At 38.3% G+C, this 20,881-nt stretch overlaps 1 protein-coding gene across 1 annotated transcript in view; it reads right to left on the bottom strand.

The window, feature by feature from the left end:
- The window catches only part of TOLLIP (toll interacting protein), a 47,942-nt gene extending 29,964 nt beyond the window's left edge, over positions 1–17,978 (bottom strand). Inside the window, exon 1 of the mRNA XM_007440023.4 lies at positions 17,785–17,978. Within this exon, the coding sequence (XP_007440085.1) occupies positions 17,785–17,817 (33 nt within the window). The 5' untranslated portion in view covers positions 17,818–17,978. The remainder of the gene's footprint in view (positions 1–17,784) is intronic.
- Positions 17,979–20,881: the final 2,903 nt, after the last annotated feature.

Raw genomic sequence — 20,881 nt, 5'->3', positions numbered from 1 at the left:
GGTTCTTAACGAGCCCTAACAAGTTCTATGATCCCACCTCATTTTATTTTAGAATAATTTAACTTATAAAAATAAACATTCTTCACAGCAAAGCACTAGCTGCCAGTTTAATCATTACAAGTAGTCCTCGTTTAGCAACTGCCTCAGACAGCGACCATTCACGATGACAGTGATGAAAAAGTAACTTTGCGGCCAATGCATGCATTTACAACCTTTGCAGCATCTCTCTCTCTCAATCATGTGTTTGCCATTACAGTCAGTTAGTAGGGTATTGCATTGTCCCTGCCTGACCTAGTTTTTTTCTCCCCCTGCCCCAGAGGAGAGGATTGCTTAAACAAGCCATCTCTTCCTGAGCTGCTTTTCTCCACAGTGCAACTCATCCTTAAAAAATGCTAACTGCAAGTTAACAAGATCAGCTCTGTGATCTTAATTAGTTGATTAGAATCCTCTGGCTGGCTGGTGCTGCTATTGAGCCTAATCAATTTCACACTAAAGGCTTTATTTTGCCTGCTATGTGGCTCATAGCCACCAGTGTGCTAGGCAAACAACTGGTACTAGTGCATTCCTTTCAATGTGTATTCCCCATTGTGTGCCTGCTTATTCTCTTGTAATCCCTTCCTCTCCAACAAATGTAAATACAAACATTAATTTCCTTCTTGCTAATTATCCCAGCGCCCATGTGAACATTCTAAAGGGTGGGGGAGTGGGGAAAAAAGGGCTATAAGATTTGCCCTTTTACCCAGTTTCCTCATGAGTCAAGTTCCAGAAACCTTCCTCACCACTTGGGCTCACCCAGCTGTTTGTGGTGGTGTTCTTCTGATGCTGTAAGTATATTCAGGGACAATAAATATTTCGAGATTTATTACCATCCTGGCATTTCCCTTAGTGTTCTAGTTCTTTGGTATCCATCCTGCAAATTCTAAATTAAGTGTGACACACAGATTAACAGCAACACGCATATAACCTTCTCATATTTTCACTTGCTTATTTACCCCATACCAAGATGTCCTCAAAGAGAAAGAGAAAGAACCCCAGTTCAGTTGCAGGAAGCATCAAGAAGCAAAGGAAAGCTCAAGTAAAATTATAAGCACAGTTGCAGTCACATGATTTTCACTTAGCAGTTGCTTTGCTTAATGACTGAGTCACCAGAACCAACTGCGGTCACTAAACAAGGACTATCTGTATCTGCAATGATTCTTCTGGGTCTAACATATACACCAATATATTTTCATTATTTATTCATTTGTTTGTTTACATATAAACTACAGATTATATGCCATTCAATCCAACATGGCTCAAAATGTCTAATAAAAGGTATAATATTAAAAACAAGAATAAACAGTAACAAAATGAAACAACAGTGTCACAAGCAATAGACACAACATGGAAGTCCATATATTCCCAAGACTCACTGGAAAAGCCAGGTTTTAATGGTGTTTTGGTTTTTATAAGGACACTGAATGAATGAATGAATGAATGAATGAATGAATGAATGAATGAATGAATGAATGAATATATATATATACACAAAATTAAATCATAGGGGACTGCAGTTTAGTGCTTTGTTTGCAAGTTGCCTACCTACCCAGAAAAAAGACCAAGCCAGGATGTAAGAGTTTGTTTCCAAACAGAGATTCAAGATCTCATTATGTAAATGATGAATTGGAAACTTCCCAATTATCACTAAAGACACCCATATCCTCACAGGTTTGTCAATAGGAAGTTAGAAAAAGAACCAGAAAGTCTCTACCTGAATGGACCTGGAGATATGTTGGTTCTAAATTGAAAACAGTTCACTGCCTCAAATTCTTGTAATCCTATACACAATAAATTTTGCTAAAAAGAACTTGATGAGAATTGTGTTATTCCAAGTGCGCTCATCAGTACAAAGAAAGCTTGTGACCCCATTTGATTTGACTATCTTTGCCAACTGTTAATTCACAATTTCTGAACAAACTGGAATCTATTTTCCAGCCCTGTTCAAATTCATTTGTCAAAAAGAATAAATGCATTACGGATCATTTAGATATTTAGATCTACACAAAGGGTGTTTAATCAGAACCTTTAAAAATAACCATTATCAACACTTGTACTACATCTGAAAACTTTTGAAAATGAAGGAAAAAATAACAGACTTCCCTTATGGGTGCTTTCTTTTAACTAGCCAAATGATTACTAATTCCTTAGTACTCCATTAAGAAAAAAATATAAAAATAAATGTTAATTTGCTGTACTGTTATTCATAGAGAATGATCAAATTCCATCATTTTTTACATTTAAGCCTCTGATTTTTCTAAAAAAATTCTGACAGTAGTATGATTTGACTGACATTGACTACACAGTTAAATGAAAAAGATTCTTACATAATAAAAGGTAAAAACTGTTCCACAATTAAAGTAGCATTAAAATGATAGTTTATATGAAAATAATAATTTAACATTGTATGAAACTTTAATAAATGAAGTTTATTAAATAATGGAAGTAGTAATTCAGAAAGTTTACCCTTACCTGCCTTGTAAATACATGGCTTCTTTTTTTAAAAAAAAAAAAATCATTTCAGAAAATACAAAGATTTCTGAAGTTGGAATAGGATTACTCATCTAGTCCAACATACAATCTTCCATATAAAAGAGTTAACAATATTTAACTAGCAGAAGCAGTAGCTCCTAAGACCTTCAGGACCGTAGCAAGGTTAAATATAACTAGCTAGGGTTAAAAAATATGGTTGGTTTATATGCTGCCAGATTCAAAGACTAGTTCAGTACTGTTATTCTTATTTATGCATGCATGCATGCAATTTATTAGCCACCTATCTCACTTTTTCCAACCAAGATGAATTATCTTCTTAAACATAAAAATCTGTGTTTCCAAATTGCCTTAGATCATTATTTGCCTGCAGAAAAGTCTTCCTTAACGTTTTAAGATTTGCTCTTGTTACTTACCACTCAGCTTCAGAGATTTCAGAAGCAACATACCCAAGCTGTATCTTTTTTTTTTTTTTAATTGGTACCTTCAAATCAGTCTTGACTCCTGCCAACTGCCTGGACAAGTTCCTACAGTTTTCTTGGCAAGGTTTTTCAGAAGCGGCTTGCTTAGGGCTGAGAGAAAGTGACTGGCCCAAAGTCACCCAGCTGGACTAGAACTTACAGTCTCCCAGTTTCTAGCCAATGTGTATTTATACTTGAAAGCCTGACCAGAAGAAAGCTCAGTGGTTTTATGTGCAATGCAGAATTCACTATAACCGATTATACTGTAGATTTTCACATCACAGCTACTAATAATGTATCCATCAAACCACAACTTTTAAAACCCTTTCCCCATTAAGAAAGAAAAAAGGGAAATTATACTGCACAGGCACATTATTAAACATAACCTATAGTCTACTAGTGTGATCACTTCATTTTCACATCAAATAACCCTCCTTATGGGTAGGATGTTGTCCCATCCAAGTACAATAACTCATGCACTTTTTGCAGTTTAAGTAAAATACACATGTAAAACAATAGCAGAAAACATAGTAAGATAATAGCAAACTCAGGAAGTCCTTTTTTGCTGAATTTTCATTTGCACATTATATCTCTTCACAATCCATTTCCAAAATACACTTCCCTTGTAGTAAAACTAATATAGCCACAGGAAACCCTGTGGTCTGGTTGTGAATGCATTGGTCTGCCCAGAGGTTCATGTCCAGGATACTAGTACACTGTGTGAATCAAGTCTCATTGTGATTTTTCTTACGGGCTTAATTTTTAAAACAAATTCCAGTTTTCTTATGGCTTGTAAGATATGCTCATTACAGAAAAAAAAAATATGGACATCCACACACACTTAAATAAATCTAAAAGTATGATTAAGTATAAGCATTGTGCAGCATAGCAGGACATTCATTTATCACTAGGGTTCTCCGGTCTGGGGAAATGTCTGCTTCATTAATATGTACAGAAGACAAACTGAATTGTAGACATAATAGTCTAATTCATATCAACAATATAAATGATGAATAATGTAGAATACAAAGGGCATATTATGTGTCTATCACAACAAGCAGTATATTTAACACAACAAATTACATGCTTCAATGGAAATCAAACTAGGGTTTAAATTTGAGAGATAGGACATGCCCTCAGTATGACTGTTTTCCCTCCAGTCTCGTAGATTGGTATTATTGTATTGGTATTTTTCCAATGGTTATTTTCAGTTTCCTAGAATTAAAAATGTGGATATTAGTTTGGGTTGCAGGGGTACGTCATATGCACAGAGCGTTAAGGCATTTTGCATTTGGTAACCTTTATTTTTTAGCTATGCTCACATATTTCCATAAGCCTGTGCATATAGAGATCTGTCACATATATGCTGTCACACTACTTCCTTCTGAGTTAAGCAACATTATGTAAAGCTTAGAAAAGAAGTAAGAAATAGTAAGCCAAAGAAATTAAGGGCATGTGATAAGAAAAATAAAAGGAAACACACCCAACTCTAGTTTATGCCAACATTATTCACTATGCATACATTCACCCACACACACACGCACACACACATTCCATACATTTCTATCATTACAATTATCCTTGGTTCTATCATACACATTCTACCATAAGTGGACTACACTGAGTCACCTCACTGTGAAAGAGGACATGCGCCGACAGAGCAATTGCTTGTATCATGTTAGCTTGTATAGTTTCTGTTGTGATTTGAATTAATATTCAGTTTGTATATAAAAGGAAAATGTCTTGTGACAATCAGTATTTACATTGTGGTTATACTGTTTTTATTAAATAATTTTCTATGATTCTCTAACATATTATCACTAACTCCCAAACTACAAAAATTCAGAATGCTGTCACCAACAAAAAGTTCTGCCCACATTGTACAAATGGTCCACTGCCTTCCTTATCCCTTATTTCTTCGCAACAGCCTAGAACCTTTCATTACTGTTTTCCCTATTCCATAGTTATTATACATATATATATAAAAGATAATGCTTCAGACTGGGGGGTATGAACACAGCACCTGTCTGCAATTCTATAAAGCACCCGTATCTTTTCCCAAAATCATATACCTGCAGTGGAGGGCAACCATGCAATCCCAAGAAAAAACATAGTTACTTTAGAGTTTCATTATGTTCATTCTCTTGTACATTCAGAACCTTTTTCAAATTATTTCCAAAGCACTGCACAGTTCTAGTATGTAGAATACGCAGATAGTTTTTTAGAAAGCCAATTTACCCAAAGTGACTTGGTAGAGACAGCAGTCCAATAAACATGTCTTCTCAAGTAAAAGGAATACAGATAAGACCTGACAAATATATTACTTTGATGTCCTAAATATGACCCTTTCTTCAAAACACTACCATATAGATATGACATAGTATTCACTTGAAGCTTAGTTATGACTATATTTGAATGTAGATAAAATAGAGCTGCATTAAGATAATATTTAGAGTACTGTACAATGCTATACATTGTGGAATGTCTTACTATGTTCAGTACAACAGCAAATGTGCATCTGACTATTATATACCACATTAAAATATAGGGCATCTATCCGTAATACAGTTAACACTCACACTACTGAGATGGCAGTACATTTCTGCATTTGACACTGCAAGCTCTAATCCTTAATATTAGGAATACTACTATTTTTCCAATTTCTCAAACTAATTCTCTTTGCAACATCCCAAGCATGATACCATTATAACTTCCCCAAAATAGTCATATTCCAATGCTTCAGGATAATTTAACATAACTTTAACATATTTAATATTAAAAATTTTCCTCATAAAACTACTTATGCATATTAAAATATTATTCCAAAAAAGATGTCAATAATTCACAAGACCGCATCATATGAGTCAAATTTTTTACATCATCAACAGAAAAAATCAGACATCCATCCATTGGAGTACATACTTTATCCAGTAAATTCAAAATAAAATCTTTTGATGAATCAGTTTTAACTTTAAATCAACTTAAGTATATTTCACATTGTTTAAGATCTGTAACCATCTATTTTTCCTTAATTGGGTATTCCAGTTCTTTAATCCATAGCCAAAAATGTCCTTAAAAATGTTCTTTAACTAATACATAAAGGATATGGGTTTAATTTTACACATCAGCTCCATCAACCATAATGATGCAATTGTTTTTGCGGCATACATTTTATGATATTTCATAATGTTAGAGAAACATTGTTATTTTTTCCTCCTAAAGTAGATTTAGAAACTTGTTTGCCATTTGCTTAATATATAACATATATAGATAGTCCCCCCCTTTTTTTTTGGTCTTTTGTTAAGCTGTATTTTTTTCTTTATTAATTTATTTATTTATTTTTTAATTTATATATATATATATATATATATATATATATATATATATATAAAAACATTCTAACACATACAGATATAAACCTAACAAATAAATATGGAAAAGTCTCTATTTCAAATATCATGGCCACATAACAGGAGCTTTTATGAAATGGTTGCCATGAAAGCGATGTCCTTTCATGCAAGGGCTGCCATGATGGGTATGTCTAGTCACAAAACATTCCTATACCAAACGACAAACAAGTAAGAATGTTTCCTTCCAGGATGCTCCCTATTATCCCCTTTGAGCTTATCTTCCTCCCCCCCCCACACACCTTTGCAGGTAGACACATACTTTCAAAGAAAACACCAGGCTATATCTTCCCACAATTTTTATTTTCTAATAATATATGAGCGGAGATTAAAGAAACATTATTGGAGCCAAAGATAAAGGTAGAGACAGATGCTCTGCAGCATGCTGGTTTCTATTTATTTTTAAATTGTAAAAGAGTGGTGCTGTTTTGCAACAAAGGCTAGAAAACCTGGCAGCTGCCAGGAGAGGCCAGTGGGCAATTCTGTATCTAAGAAATGGCAACCATCATTGTAACAGTGAGGTATAACTCTGAAATATTCTACTGTATAACAGTTGTTGACTTGCATTTGTAAACTTCAGTTTGTGTCCTCTGGGTGAAGCAAGAAGGAAAAACACATGGAGCAAATCCTACCAGAGTGCCAGAAGCCTGCAGTGTCTTTTTTGGGTAACTGGAAGGCGCTCATTTGGAATACAAAACCTTGAAAGGGTAGTCATAGGATATCTGAAAGGGAACTTTCTCTCCTATGTTTAGTAGTGATGTCCACCCTCTGAATATAACATATTATCAACTATATCAGGCTGGCTAGAGCATAAGCAGTACAATACTACTACTACTGGGTTTATGGAAATTTTATCTCCTGAAGGCTAATTAAATAACAAGAATTGACTGATTTTCAGGATAATGTTCAATTAGCAGACAGTTGAGAATTATCAAACAGCTAAAGATATATTTCAGTATCTGCTACTATTCTGAGCCCAAAGATGTTCCAACTATTACCTTTTTCATTTTAATATTCAGATCAATTCTTTTTAAATACAATATGCCACAACAGATGACAGCACATTGGTGACTGTCTGATCTACTTTTACCTTTTTTCCCCTCATTGTTATGAGATATTAGAAGCAAAATCTCATATATTAACAAGAAGGCACTGGAAAACAAAACTATTATGAAATTAGCCACAGTCTTTGGTTTCAGTTATTATTTACTCTTCTGAAATATAAGCTTTATCTCAACAGTGCCATCCTATGTATATTTACTGAGAGCTACACCAGAGTCAGAAGATTTACTACCCAGAAAGGGTATTTTTACAACTTATGTATGAAATATCAAAGGTGTGGTAATACATTGCAGAGTTCCACTTTAAAAAAAAAAAAAAAATTACCCTGTGGAAAGGCTTTAGAAGAGAAACTGCCAGTCTGCCTCTTGAGGGGACTGTCCAGGAAGTACACTTATTCATTAGTGTTCCACAAATCAGTAGACCTCACACTATTAGAAGACTGTGCAGAGCTTATTTTCTTAAATGATTCCAGCTATTACAAATTATTAACAATGGGAAAATCAGTTCACCTTGGCCTTCTAAATGAAAACAAACAAAGGCACTGGAATACTCAAATATATACTGTTTTAAACATTACCTAGCAAAATTGATACTTAGAATAAGAAAAAAAAAGGCTTTCATGCACATAAGGGCATGTTGATATTAGAAAAGTAAACTTTCATTACCCACTGTTGTGTCAAAAAGTAGGCATTACAGCTTTATTCCAAACAAGAACACAAACATGCTCTGAATTTTATAAATCTGACATATAGTCCTAAATACTATGGTTATGCTCAGACATAATACCAAAATATAATATGGTTTTTTTGGTTTAGTATAATGTATTTATTTTATTTTACTTCTATGCTGCCTGTCTCCAGGCAGCTCTCAATATAAAAACAACACAAATACAAAATAAATGGAAATACAGTAATGGAAATAAATAAAATGGTAAATCCAGATAACTAACATTAAAACATATGACAAACATATCCAACAAGGGGTTCCATCCACCCTATCCCAAGGCCTGGAAAAACAGCCAGGTTTTAAGGCCTTCCGGAATGCCATCAGGGAGGGAGCTATCTAGATCTCAAGGGGGACTTCATTGCAGATGGGAGGTGCTACAACAAAGAAAGTATGCTTCTTGGGTCCCAAAAGATAACATTGATTTGGGGACCTAGAACATTCCCACTCTGTCAGCTCTTACCCAACAGGCAGAAACCACAGAAGACAGGTAATCCCTCAGATAACCAGACCCCATGCCACGTAGGACTTTATTGGTGATAACCAGCACCTTGAACAGAACCCAAAAGTATACTGGCAACCAGTGCAGCTCACAAAGAAGGGATGTCACATCAGCATGCCAAGGCCAGTTGCAGTTTTTGAGTGGTTTTCAAAGGCAGACCAGGGCAAAACACATTGCAACAGTCAAGCTATGATGTGACAAGGCTGTGACTGACTGTCTGGAGGGCCACCCAATCCTGGAAGTAGTGCACCTGGTGCACCAGATGAAGCTGTGCAAAGGCCCTCTTGGCCACAGCTGTCACCTGCTCTTTGAGCAGGAGCTTTGACTCCAAGAGGAGACCTGAATGCACTCCTGAATGGGGAAGTGCAACCCCATTCTAGAGTAAGGATAGAAGGTCTCCAGATGTAGATGGTCCCAACAACCACAACCACTCATTCTTGACAGAATTGAGTCAGAGCTGGTTTCTCCCCATCCAGTCCCACACAGGCTCCAGGCATTGGGATAAGACTTTGACAGACTTGCTTGGTCAGGTTGGGTCAAAAAATATAACTGGGCATCATCAGCATACTGATACTAGACCCCAAACTTGCAAATGACCTCATCCAGCAGTTTCATGTAGATGTTGAACAAGAAGGGAGCATTGAACCTTGTGGCATCCCACAAAGGAGGGGCCTAAGTGAGTGACTCCCCCCCAACACCAACTGGAACTGGCCTCAAAGGAAGGAAGAGAACGACTACAATACACTGCCCCAGTTTGCAAACCCCAGAAATGGTCTACAAGGATACCATGGTTGATAGCATTTAAAGCTGCTGAGAGATCAAGAAACAAAAGGATGGATGATCCATTTCCATCCTGGCTCTGTCGTAGATCTTCAACAAGCATAACCAAAGCCATCTCCTCAGTGAATCCTGGCTTGAAACTTGACTGAAACAGGTCTAGATAATCTGCTTCCTCCAGGGTCTTCTGCAACTGCAGCCCAACCACCCTCTCAACAACCTTCCCTAAAAAGGTTGGAGACCAGACAGTAATTGCCCCCTCTCTCAAAGAGGCTGATACCACAACATGGACCCAATTACAGATCACCTGTCCTGTCCTAACATTGTAGAAGATTCGTCAGGCAGTTCAGGACCAGAGTCAAAGCCACAAGGTTTCAAATCGGGAGTCAAGGCACAGAGAGTCTGGGTAAATGAATGGCTGTTGCCAACAGAGAGGCTTGAGCTTGCTGCTCTTCTTAAACAGAAGCAGCCCCAGTGTTGCTCATTTGGAAGGGCAAGGTTCCTTTCTTGTGAGGAGCCTTGCAGAGCGCCTTTGTTCTGCTCTCCTCTCTGCATAGCAAGCCCTTGCATTGGGAGAGGGTGGCAGCTCAGACTCCCCATCTTCAGAGACCAACGGCAGCTGTCCCTGCTGGTTACTGTACAGCCCCACCTCCTCTGTCTGAAGCTCCTCAGGCAGCAGTTTGTCCGGTTTGTCGGTCTCTTCATTTGAGTCTGACCATGACATCACCTCCCTGACCACCTTAATCTAGGAGGGACCTGAGTCCAAGAAGCAGGTAGCTGAACTAACAGTGCAGAGAACCCTGTTTACTTCCTCAAGAATCAGCAACTCAAACTCATCCCAGATCATACCATCAGAATGAACCCATGGCTTCTCGGCTGGACCCGGGTAATTTTATCTGCCAAACAGCCAGAATATTCCTCATAGCAACCTTGCAGATGGCCCCTTAGCCCATCCCTTCCTAACAGGGATCAGGCCACCCCAAAAAAGGCCACTGAACGGCTATCAGCAGACACAGTAAGAGTGAAGAAGTATTGACATTTCGCTGCCTTATTGCCAAAAGGTAATCCTTAATATGGGCTGTTACCTGTGTTTTGTCAGACTCACTCTGAATCTTTCTCCAATGGCACTCGAGACATCTCTTCTGGTGCTTCATCTTCCCAAACTCCTCAGTAAACCAAGGGGTACCCTGGTATCAGCACATAAAGAGAGGCCAAATAGAGGCAATGATGTCCAAGGCCCCAGCCACCACTCATTCCAGGCCATGACCAAGGCCTCATCTGAGCCACCCACCAGATTCTCAAGCAAAGTCCCAAGCTCTGTCTGGAACCTCTCAGGCAGAGGTCCATCAAGTGCCTGGGGTCTATCAGGCATATGGGGTAGGCCAATCAAATAGGGTCTGTCTCCCTACAGGGGAGGGTGGCACCACCAAGCCAAAAAAATATCAGAAAATGAGCCGTCCACGGGAATGGACTGATGTTAATGTCCTCCACTACCAGATTATGTCACAAATGCCCCAAAACAAAGATCAGATCCAATGTGCAGCTGCTGATATTCATCACACCATTAATGACTTGGAACAAGTCCATGGATGCCACAAACTCCTGAGCTGCCCCAAACTCAATTACACCAGGCAACAGATTGAAATCCCCAAGCACCAATAGCCTCAGGGGCTCTATTACCAGCCCACCAATGGAATCCAGCAGCTCAGGCAGGGATGATGCTATGCAGGGGGAGGGGGGATACACCAGCAGGAATCTCAACTCTTTCCTTGAGCCCAACTTCAACCAAAACACCTTATATCCATTTATCTGAGGAAGAGAGCCTCTGAGAGCCTTCAAGGACTCACAGATGACAACAGCCAGCTGAAACCTGGGTAGGCACAGTTCACAGAAAGGAACATCCCCTCCAGACTCAATCCAGGCCATGATAAGATCACAAATGAGAGGGGTGTTATTACAAACTGATCTGGCATTCAGCAGCAGCATCTGGAGCACAGGGCCACCAAGGATTCAACAGCCAGTCATTAAATATGAACCTGGGGACCAAACAGCAGGACCACTTTTACACATGATGTAAAACCATTACCCATTATTAGCTGCTTTGGCTACTTTTCAGTACAAAACTGAGATAAAGGTGTGGCTATGTATGAGAAAAAACGTATGCTAAATTATGTTGCAAAAAATAAGGGTAAGAGAAAAACAATGTATGTTTATAGAGAGAAAAAATAGTTAAAAATAATATAGTCAAAGAGAGCAAGGAATGGTTAAGATGAAGCAGAGTACATTCAAAACAATTTTAATAAAAGAATTAAAATATTTTGGAAGTGGATGAAGAAAGTTAAACAGGGAGCCTTTACTAGAACAATTGGGGGAAATGATGAAATTATTTGGGAATGTGAAGTGAGGGAATGCTAGAAGGAGTCTTTAGAGATTTGCATGTGATTGTAGTGATATATTGGAACTGAAACAAATGTTATAAATGCTAGTGACAAAGAAAAACATGAAAAGGAAGTCATGAACACTGTAATAATGTTGAAAAGTGTTATCGCTGAAGAGATTAAAATATGGATGTTTGCTCATGGAATGGCTGGGCAATTAACATTCCTGTGGAAAAAATGCACCTATGCCTGATAAGTGGAAGAATGCAGTTATTGTTCCTCTATACAAAGGAAAGGGTAGCAAGAGTGAATGCAAATGGAGTGGGGATTAATTTATTAAGTGTGCCTGGGAAGGTATTTGGTAGAATTCTGACTGAAAGGTTAAAAGACATAACAATGAGCAACATTTGTGAAAAGTAGTGAGGGTTTACACCAAGCAAGGGGCTGTCGACCAGATTTATGTTGTTTAATAGTCAGTGAGAAAAGTATGAATATAAGAATATGTATAGCTCTTTTCTTGATTTAGAGAAAACAAATAATTAAATAAATTCTGAATAATAGAATGATTTATCCAAAGATAGGAGCATTATATGATGAAAGTAAAGCATATATGAGAATAGAATCCTTAACAAGTGGTTCAATATTAAGCCTTGAGTAAGACAAGGATAAATGATGTCCCTTAGTTGATTAACACATTCATGGGTAAACATTCATGTAAGAAATGCTCCCAGTGGCATTAGAACTGAGGTGGTTAAGGATGTGGATGTATGTGTACTATTGCATGACAATGATGTCATGTTGTTAGCTAAATGTCAGGTTCTTTGGCAGCTGGCAAAACTGAAAGACATTCTTTTCTGAGCACAATTCTTAGAGTTCTCTTTTACAAAATATACCAAGATAAAAGGGGTATGGGCATAAGAATTTCAGCAACTGAACTATTTTCAGTTTAGAACAAATATATCCTCATGTACATTACGCAAAGACTTAGTGATTTTCTTTCCCAGAGTCATTCTATAAATCAGTGAGAAGGCAATTGTCTTGATAACAGGAAAGTTTGCAGTTGATTGTTTATATAAGTCTGTTTGAATCTTTATCAGTCTGGGAACCAGCACATATACTGAGAATGATTGTGATTGTTAGATAGATTTTATTATACAAGAAGAAGTATGGCTGTGAAAATGTATTTAGAAAAACCAAAGTAGTTCTCTTTGACAGAGAAAATGAAGTGACTGCAAGTTAAACATAAATGGCAAAAAAGTGGAGCAGACAATGTATTTATGTGCCTTGGCAGAACATTCACGAAAAATGGGAAAATGGGCTGAAAAAAAAGCTATGGAAATGCTAGGAAAAAGATAATGAATCCTATCTGGCCTGTGTTGAATAATGAATGTAAAAATAAGAAAAACTTTGTGCATAACAGCATGCTCGTGCCTGCTTAGTTCTCCTGAAGTGAGAGCTGGATATGTCATGCAAAACATAAAAGCTGAATGTAGAAGTGTGTGTGGTAAAGTAAGAAGAGAGGGAGTGAATCAGTGGTAAATTGCTGCCCAAAGGTTCTTGGGTAGATGGGTGGTCATATACATTGGATTAATTAATAAATATATGAAAAAAAGTTAATAGGTTAAAAGAAATGGATGGATGGCACTGATGAAGCCAGCGTATGAAATGTGTGGACGTGTAGAAGCAAGGAGAGAATGATATGGAGAAGTTTAGTGAATGGTTTTGGTATAAACTAGATTTAAGTGCATTGCTTTCTCTTATCTTATGCCTTTAATTTCTTTGGTCTACTATTTCTTACCCCTTTGTGTTTATCCTTAAAGGGAATAGTGTGACAGGTTGTGTATCATACACTTATTGTTTACATGTGCAATAATATGTACATATGCAGTCAGTACATAATTAAGCCTAACATAAAAATACATGGTTCTCAAACTGTTCACTACTGACCACAGGCACTGGGAAAAATTAGAAGATTACAATTCAACAAAAGTTTACAGATTCCAAAGCTAACCTCCATCAACCTCATTTCTGTACTATATTTACACTCATACACCAAGAAGGCAAGCACTAAGAATCACAGGGTTATTTATCACTGCAATTCGCCTACTCTGGTTTTGTTTCGTATTGATTTACATGTTTTACAAACTGAGTCAGTTTGGTTTGTAAACCACAGTCTATGTCTATTATATTATGTGAACCCAATAAATAATGAATTAACCCACCATTCAGCAAACCACGTTTTAATGCAATTTGTGAACTGGTTACCAGAAAAGCACTCTGATTTTGAAATGCTTCTCTAATAGCTGTTTGCTGGCACCTGTTCTTTATATGCACATCATCACTTTTTGACTTCGCCAAGGCTTACTTTCCTCAAAGTAACAGACAGAGCACCTCTAGTACACACACCAGCTTCTGCACTAAGACACTATAGTTGTTGAACTTTGCAGCTAATCACTGACAGTGGCTGCAGCAACTGCAAATGAAAAAAGGGCAAAACTGTAGAAGTTGTTGAGTTAAACCAATTACAACATCCCTCCCCACAGAATGCTGAGTTTAAATGGGTGTATACACATAAAATGTGCTTCCATTTGTAATTAAAAATCCTTACATGTATAGCATTATGTATGTGTGCATATTAATTGACACAGGCTGCCTCCAATCCACCAAAAAATTGTAGATCAAAACAAAGTCTGAATCACAAGCTCAAGAATGCAACATAGAGATGATTTCTATCTGCACTATTAGGACTTCTTAAGCGCCTTTAAACAAACACATAAGTGTATGTATGTGTGTGTGTGTGTGTGTGTATATATGTGTGTGTGTGTATGTATGTGTGTGTATATGTGTGTGTATGTGTGTGTGTACGTATGTGTGTGTGTACGTGTGTGTGTGTGTGTGTATGTGTGTGTGTGTGTGTGTATAGGATTGGGGAAACATGTATATTTATATATGTTTCCCCAACCCAATGTAGACGTTTCTATTTGCCTACATACTATTTTTGTGTGTGTGTGTGCCTTCAAGTCATTGCTGACTCCTGGCAACTGCCTGGACTAGTCGTTGTTTTCTTGGCAAAAATTTCAGAAGTGGTTCATCACTGCCTTCTTCCTAGGAGAGAGTGACTAGCCCAATTGCAAAACCAAAAACCCAAAAGCAGAAGTACAGATACAGGAAATAAAAAGTGTGTCAATATATCATTCTGCACTGCTCATGTCTTGCATACCTCTACATCTTCTTATTTGACAAGCCTAAGATAGTACCATATGGAATGCAGGGTAACACAATACATTTTCTTCTTGAATATATTAAGTAGAACTAGAAATGTAGTCAGACATGAGGATCCATCAAGGGCCAGGGGGCATAAAGATGGTATAAGGGTCAACTCTGTATCAAGGCAATTTTTTATTTAAATACAGGGGACCAAGTTCATTTCTCCCACTTTCTTCCAAAGAAGAAGAAACATGGTTTATCTGACTACAGCACTGATATCTGGAGTCCTATTTTCTACTTCTGAATTTTGTGGCTGGTATAGGACTGCGCTGTTTGGTGTTTGTGAGTTTACCTGTAGACTCTGGATTTCCAAATTTAGTCCAGTTTGATTCTCTTGCAGCCAGACTGAAGTCAAGGATTGAAAAGAGCTACCAGAACATTGACTACTTTTATTGTTAGCTCAAATGGAGAAGAGGGCAGGAGACTGAAAAATCCCAGTTTTTTAAAATTTAAAAACACTTTTTAAAAATTTTTTAAGGGTATCTAAGTGATTGTGAAGTTTCTGAGATGCCAACTCCTTTCTATTTTTGTGTAATACACTTTATACATTAATATATAATTGGAAAGATGGCTATTCAGTTTCTGTTTAAATACATTCAATGAAGGGGAGTCCACCATGATTCCGGTTAATTGGTGCTACTGTCTAACTGCTCTTACTATTAGAATTTTTTTCTAACATTTAATTGAAATATGCCTTCCTGTAACTTAAGATCATTATTCTGTCTCTGGCAGTGTAAGAAAATAAAGTTTTGATCTTTTTCAATGTGACACATCCCTTCAGATAGCTGTAGTACTATAATACGCTCCTTCAATTGTCTTTTCTCAAGGCTAAACATACTGAGTTCCCTCTATCTCTTCTCATCAGATTTAGTTTCTAGTCCTCTGATTATCACTGTTGTTCTCTGAATTGTTCCAGTTTATGTGAATTCTTTCTAAAATGTAGTACATAGAACTGAACACAAGACCTGAGGTAGGGTCTGGCCAATAAATAATACTTCTTGTAATTGTAATATTTCTTGTGATTTGGAAACTGTACTTTTGTTGATGCTGCCAAAATTTGCATTTGCTTTTTTTCCAGTGCACCACTGCCAAGCCAGGTATCCCCATTTATATAGGAAAGGAGATCGATAGCTTGATAACAGTACATTGGAAAAAAGGCAAATGCAAGCACAAGAAATACGCTACTCACATTTGTCTCTATTAAAATTAATTCTGCCATTTTCAATCCATTCTCTATCATCAAGATTGTCTTGAATTTTATTTCTATCCTTTAGAGCAGTGTTTCTCAACCTTAGCAACTCTAAGAAGTGTAGACTTCAACTCTCAGCATGCTGGCTGGGGAATTCTGGGAGTTGAGTCCACACATGCTAACTTTACCAAGGTTGAGAAAAATTGCTCTAGAGTATTAGTTAACCCACCCAGTTATGGATCACCTACAAATCTAATAAATATTGTCACCATCTTTTCAACCCAAGTAACAGTCCTAAAACTTTACTTTGTATGTCACTGGAATCTGATGAAAAGCTGTTTGAATATCATTTCCAAGCCTACTATGGATGCAACCTAATACACATACCACTACAAATTCATACTTGCTAAACAGCATCTCATGAGCAATTCTGTCAAACATTTTGTTCAAATCAAAATAAGTAACATTCACACAATCTAAAAGTTATTCAATTTTGTAAAATGAAATAAGATTATTTTGCTAAATTTCTGTTTGTTCTTAACAAATCTGTGCTGACTTCTAATAATCACGTAGTTTCAGTTAAATAGATTGCTTTTTTATCTGCTCTACAATCTTCCCACGTATCCTTTTACAAAGACATAGGATAAGCAATTCAGTCTCAAAATAAAAACTACAGGTAAATGAGTTATTAATAAATAATTCAGATATAAAATTATATCTACCATTTTTGGACCAAAAAAAAAAAAAACTTCCCACCCCCAAATGTTTGAAAAGGGAGTCAGATCTCTAACCGAGATCTGACTATTGTCTTAGATAAAATAGACATGTTCCTGACTAAGCAGAAAAGAGAAACAAGGTGGTCTATGAGCAAAGCCAAAAATAATTTAATGAGCCAGCCAAAACAAGGCCATTATATCCAAACTCTGTAAGTATGCTTAGTAAGTGAAGGAAATAAAACCCAACAATACTATCCTTCTTTAAGCCAAGGATGGAGCACTTTTGGAAAATTCTCGGTTCAGTCTCTGACACGACCATCACTGGGAAAAATCTCAGCCTGAAACGCCGGACAGTTACTACTGTAAGTTCGTTGCTAGACGGACCAACAGGCTGACCTAACGTGAGGAGCTTCTAATGTTCCCAAGGCCCCACTCACTTCGGTGCTTTTTCTCGCCCTCCGGGCCAGCTGAATTTGCCCCTGGAAGTGACTCTACCCAGTGTGACCTGACTCCACCCACCGTTCACAAGCCCATCGTGGCCTTGGTGTTGCCCGTCCCCGCCCCACCCGTTTTTACAGGCACCAGGCTGTCAGCCCGCACCTATGCGCTACGCCATGTGCCAGGGCGGGGAGGACAGAACGGAAGAGGGGGCAGAAGCCACTGCGCGACCCGTCACATCCCCAAGAAAGTCCGATCTCCTCCCGTCCCCTTCTGAAGACCAAAAGTGAGATAGGAGGGGGAGAGTTCCCAGCGTCTTCACAGCAATCACAACTCACCGAGCCCCGCTGTGTACTAACAGTGGTCGCCATAGCACGTCCCTCAGACTCCCTTCCTCTCTCACTGGTGGTCCGTTGCTCCAACAGGGAAAGTCCGCAGATTCCCCTTCGTTCCAGTCTCGCCACGCCCCCAAATCCACCGCTACTTAGCACTGCGCTTGCGCTCAAGGCTCCCTTGGCAGCCGGCGCCGCCGGGCGAACCGCTATGCGGTTAGACGCATGCGCCATACAGAGGAAATTCCGGTTCTATAGCGTCGTTGTTTTTTGGTCATGTTCGACTGGCCTTTTGCTGGTGACGTCAGGTTCCCGTGATCTTTTTCTGAGGGCGCGGGGCATTAGGCGAGGATTCGGTCGGGGGGGGGGCGTTACTGCGTATCTGCCGAACGTTAGTACGTAATACTGCTGTAGAGACAGTTGAACGTTTTTGAACGTTTCAGCTGTTCGGCCTTCGCCGTTAATGACATCACTAGCCTAAGCAATCACACCGCCATTTCTTCAGAGGGTGTTAAGCTTATGATTCAGGCCGCGCGAGTGAAAGACTAGGGTCTCAACGCATCGACGCCAGGAGCCATCCGATTGGCTGGGAGGACCAGGTGGGCGGGGCAAGAGATTTTTTTTTTAACGCTGACGGAAAATTGGACGACGCGAACGCAATTGTTTTTTTTCCTTTTCATCGGTACCTCCCCCTCTCTTTTTGGATTGGCCGATGTCTGCGACTGCCTTGGGATCGCTCTTCGTCTTCCAGTCGCTCCAAGCGGGGGAAGGTGTGTGCCGAAAGCAGCAGCAGAAGCCCGAGCTGTCGCGTTTGAATGTGTTCACGAGCTCAACTGTACGCGAGTTTGAGGAGCATGTTCGCTTTCTCATGCAACACAAAATAAAAACAAGGTGGTGGAAAGAATCCCTCAGACTGCAGAGGGCTTCTATTTGGGGATGCTAAGAAGGGCTTCTTTCGAAGTAAGCACCACAGGGAAGGGTTTTGGTTGCAGAGAAATGTTGGTAGGAAGCCAAAACGGATACGATAAATATACTAATAATAACGTGGATTAAAATATCCTTTTGTAGCCTGCTGCAGTTTGAAATAGAATTCTTTCAGTTCATTTTCCTACACGCCTAATCTTCGGCTTAGGGAGGCTGTTTGGCATAGTAAATGCTAATGCCCAGTGCGGTTCTCCTTGTGTCTGGGGCAGTAGACAGAATTGCAGCCTAAAATGATGGGCAGGGTGTGGGATACATCCTTTGCAACTAGGGTATCATATCTGTTTTGCGTTTCTACCAACAGACAGCCATGAATAAAAGCTGTGGTTATTGAGTCAGCCTGTCTGTTGGCTGACTGCTTAGTATCCACCATGTTCCCTTCCCTTTAGATTATCTTGTGAAGTATATGATGAACACTTAGCAGAAGAGAAAAAAATAAAGTAGATGTAAATAGAACCAAAGGCGGGGAAGGAAACTGGGAATGGGCGGTTGTGAGGCGTCTGTGTTTCTGTGCCCTCCTTTGCATTAAACCTACCTGCTGGAACACGAACTAGTGTAGAACTATCTCGGACAACATTAATTTCTTATTTTCTATCAGAAACAGCACATTGATCCATAAAGAAAATTCCCTTTTGCTATTACCCAGGTGTGTCTGAATCAAACGACTGCTACCTCAAAATCACCTTTTTGTTTGTTTAGCTTCTGAACTCTTCACCTCTTGTGTAGCTCCAGTCTTTAACAGAACAAAGGTATTATAATATTATTCTGAGTGCTGTGTTGGGAAACCTAGTCTGATCACTTCAAAGCTTATTTAAATAAAATAGCTGTTTCCTGTTACCAAGATCAGCATTCATTTAATTAAAATTCATATTTCAGATCCAAGCAGCCAGAAAAAGAATGGTGCAATTAGGGGTTTTGCAATTTATAATGGTTATTTGCATGACATACAATATACAGTATATACAAGAGGCAGATACTTCACTGTTATTGTGTTGGCTTGAATAAACTGATAGTGAGGTAGTGTAATTAAGAGAGTATGGACGATAACATTTATCAAATTTTAGCTGAGCAACTAAAGAAAGAGCAGCCACAAAATATCCACAGGAAGCCTGAATTCAGTTCAGGTAACTGGATGTGAATAAAGGACTTATTTAACTAATAATTATCTCCTGGAATTATCTTGGTACTCTTGAGTATCACGTTAAGTCCAAAAAGTATTGTGCCAGAATAGTTTTGTTTCTAAACAAACTATATTTGTGGTTAAATGTATATTTGAAAAAAATTACTTAAAACTTCCACTTGTGTTTTGAAGAAAGGCCACTGACTGGGTGAGGAGCTACAGTCAATTGTTTTCTTGGAACAGTGGTCACCCAGGCTCTCTACATATTTTCCTTGGTGTTCTCCAGGCTCAGGAAGACCTGCACCAAAATGTAGATCACAAGCGCTGCAGATGTTTCACTATGTTTGTCCATTGACTGGTGGCTGGACATGGTGTTAGTTTTGTTCTGATTGGTCTGCTTCCCACTTCCTATTACCCCAGTGACAAAATATGTAAGCAAAAGCATTGCCGGGCCTGAGAAAGGAAGCTCTGGGTGGGTTTTTAACTTCTATTGAAGGATTTGAGAAAGGATGAGCTAGAAGGATTTTGTGTTTTAGTCTTCCATATATAGTTAGATCTTAAGATACTAACAGTTTTTCCAAGGTTTGATATTTTTTTCTGAAAAAAATGGACTATTACATAATATTTTCATTTGCAATATTAATACTTAAAATAATGAAGTTGTAAAATAAATTGGTCTGGGTTTGGAATAGATCAAGGAGCAAACTAACATAAAAGGTAGAAAACCTTGTATTAATCTAGGACAAAAATTAGTTTTCAGAAGACAGTAAATGACAAAGTTATACAATTAAAGATCAGAAGGTGTAGAATCTGAAGAAAGTACGTTAGATTTACTTCATCCAATAGTGAATGTTTTGTTCTTTCAATCCAAGGTATTCTCAGCATTTTTCTCTAGGACTTTGTTCATCCTTTCTGATGATCCAGCTTTCCTAGATACATATTACAACTGGGAAAAAATATGACACTAACAATACTTTGTTGTCAGTGTGATATCTCTGTATT

Source organism: Python bivittatus, unplaced genomic scaffold (assembly GCF_059951505.1).
Source record: "Python bivittatus isolate LINGU-HERP-01145 unplaced genomic scaffold, Pbiv_v1 ctg000480_np1212, whole genome shotgun sequence".
NCBI classification, from domain to species: Eukaryota; Metazoa; Chordata; class Lepidosauria; order Squamata; family Pythonidae; genus Python; species Python bivittatus.
The sequence above is the reverse complement of the archived record's forward strand: the minus strand, read 5'-3'. Positions and strand labels throughout refer to the sequence as shown.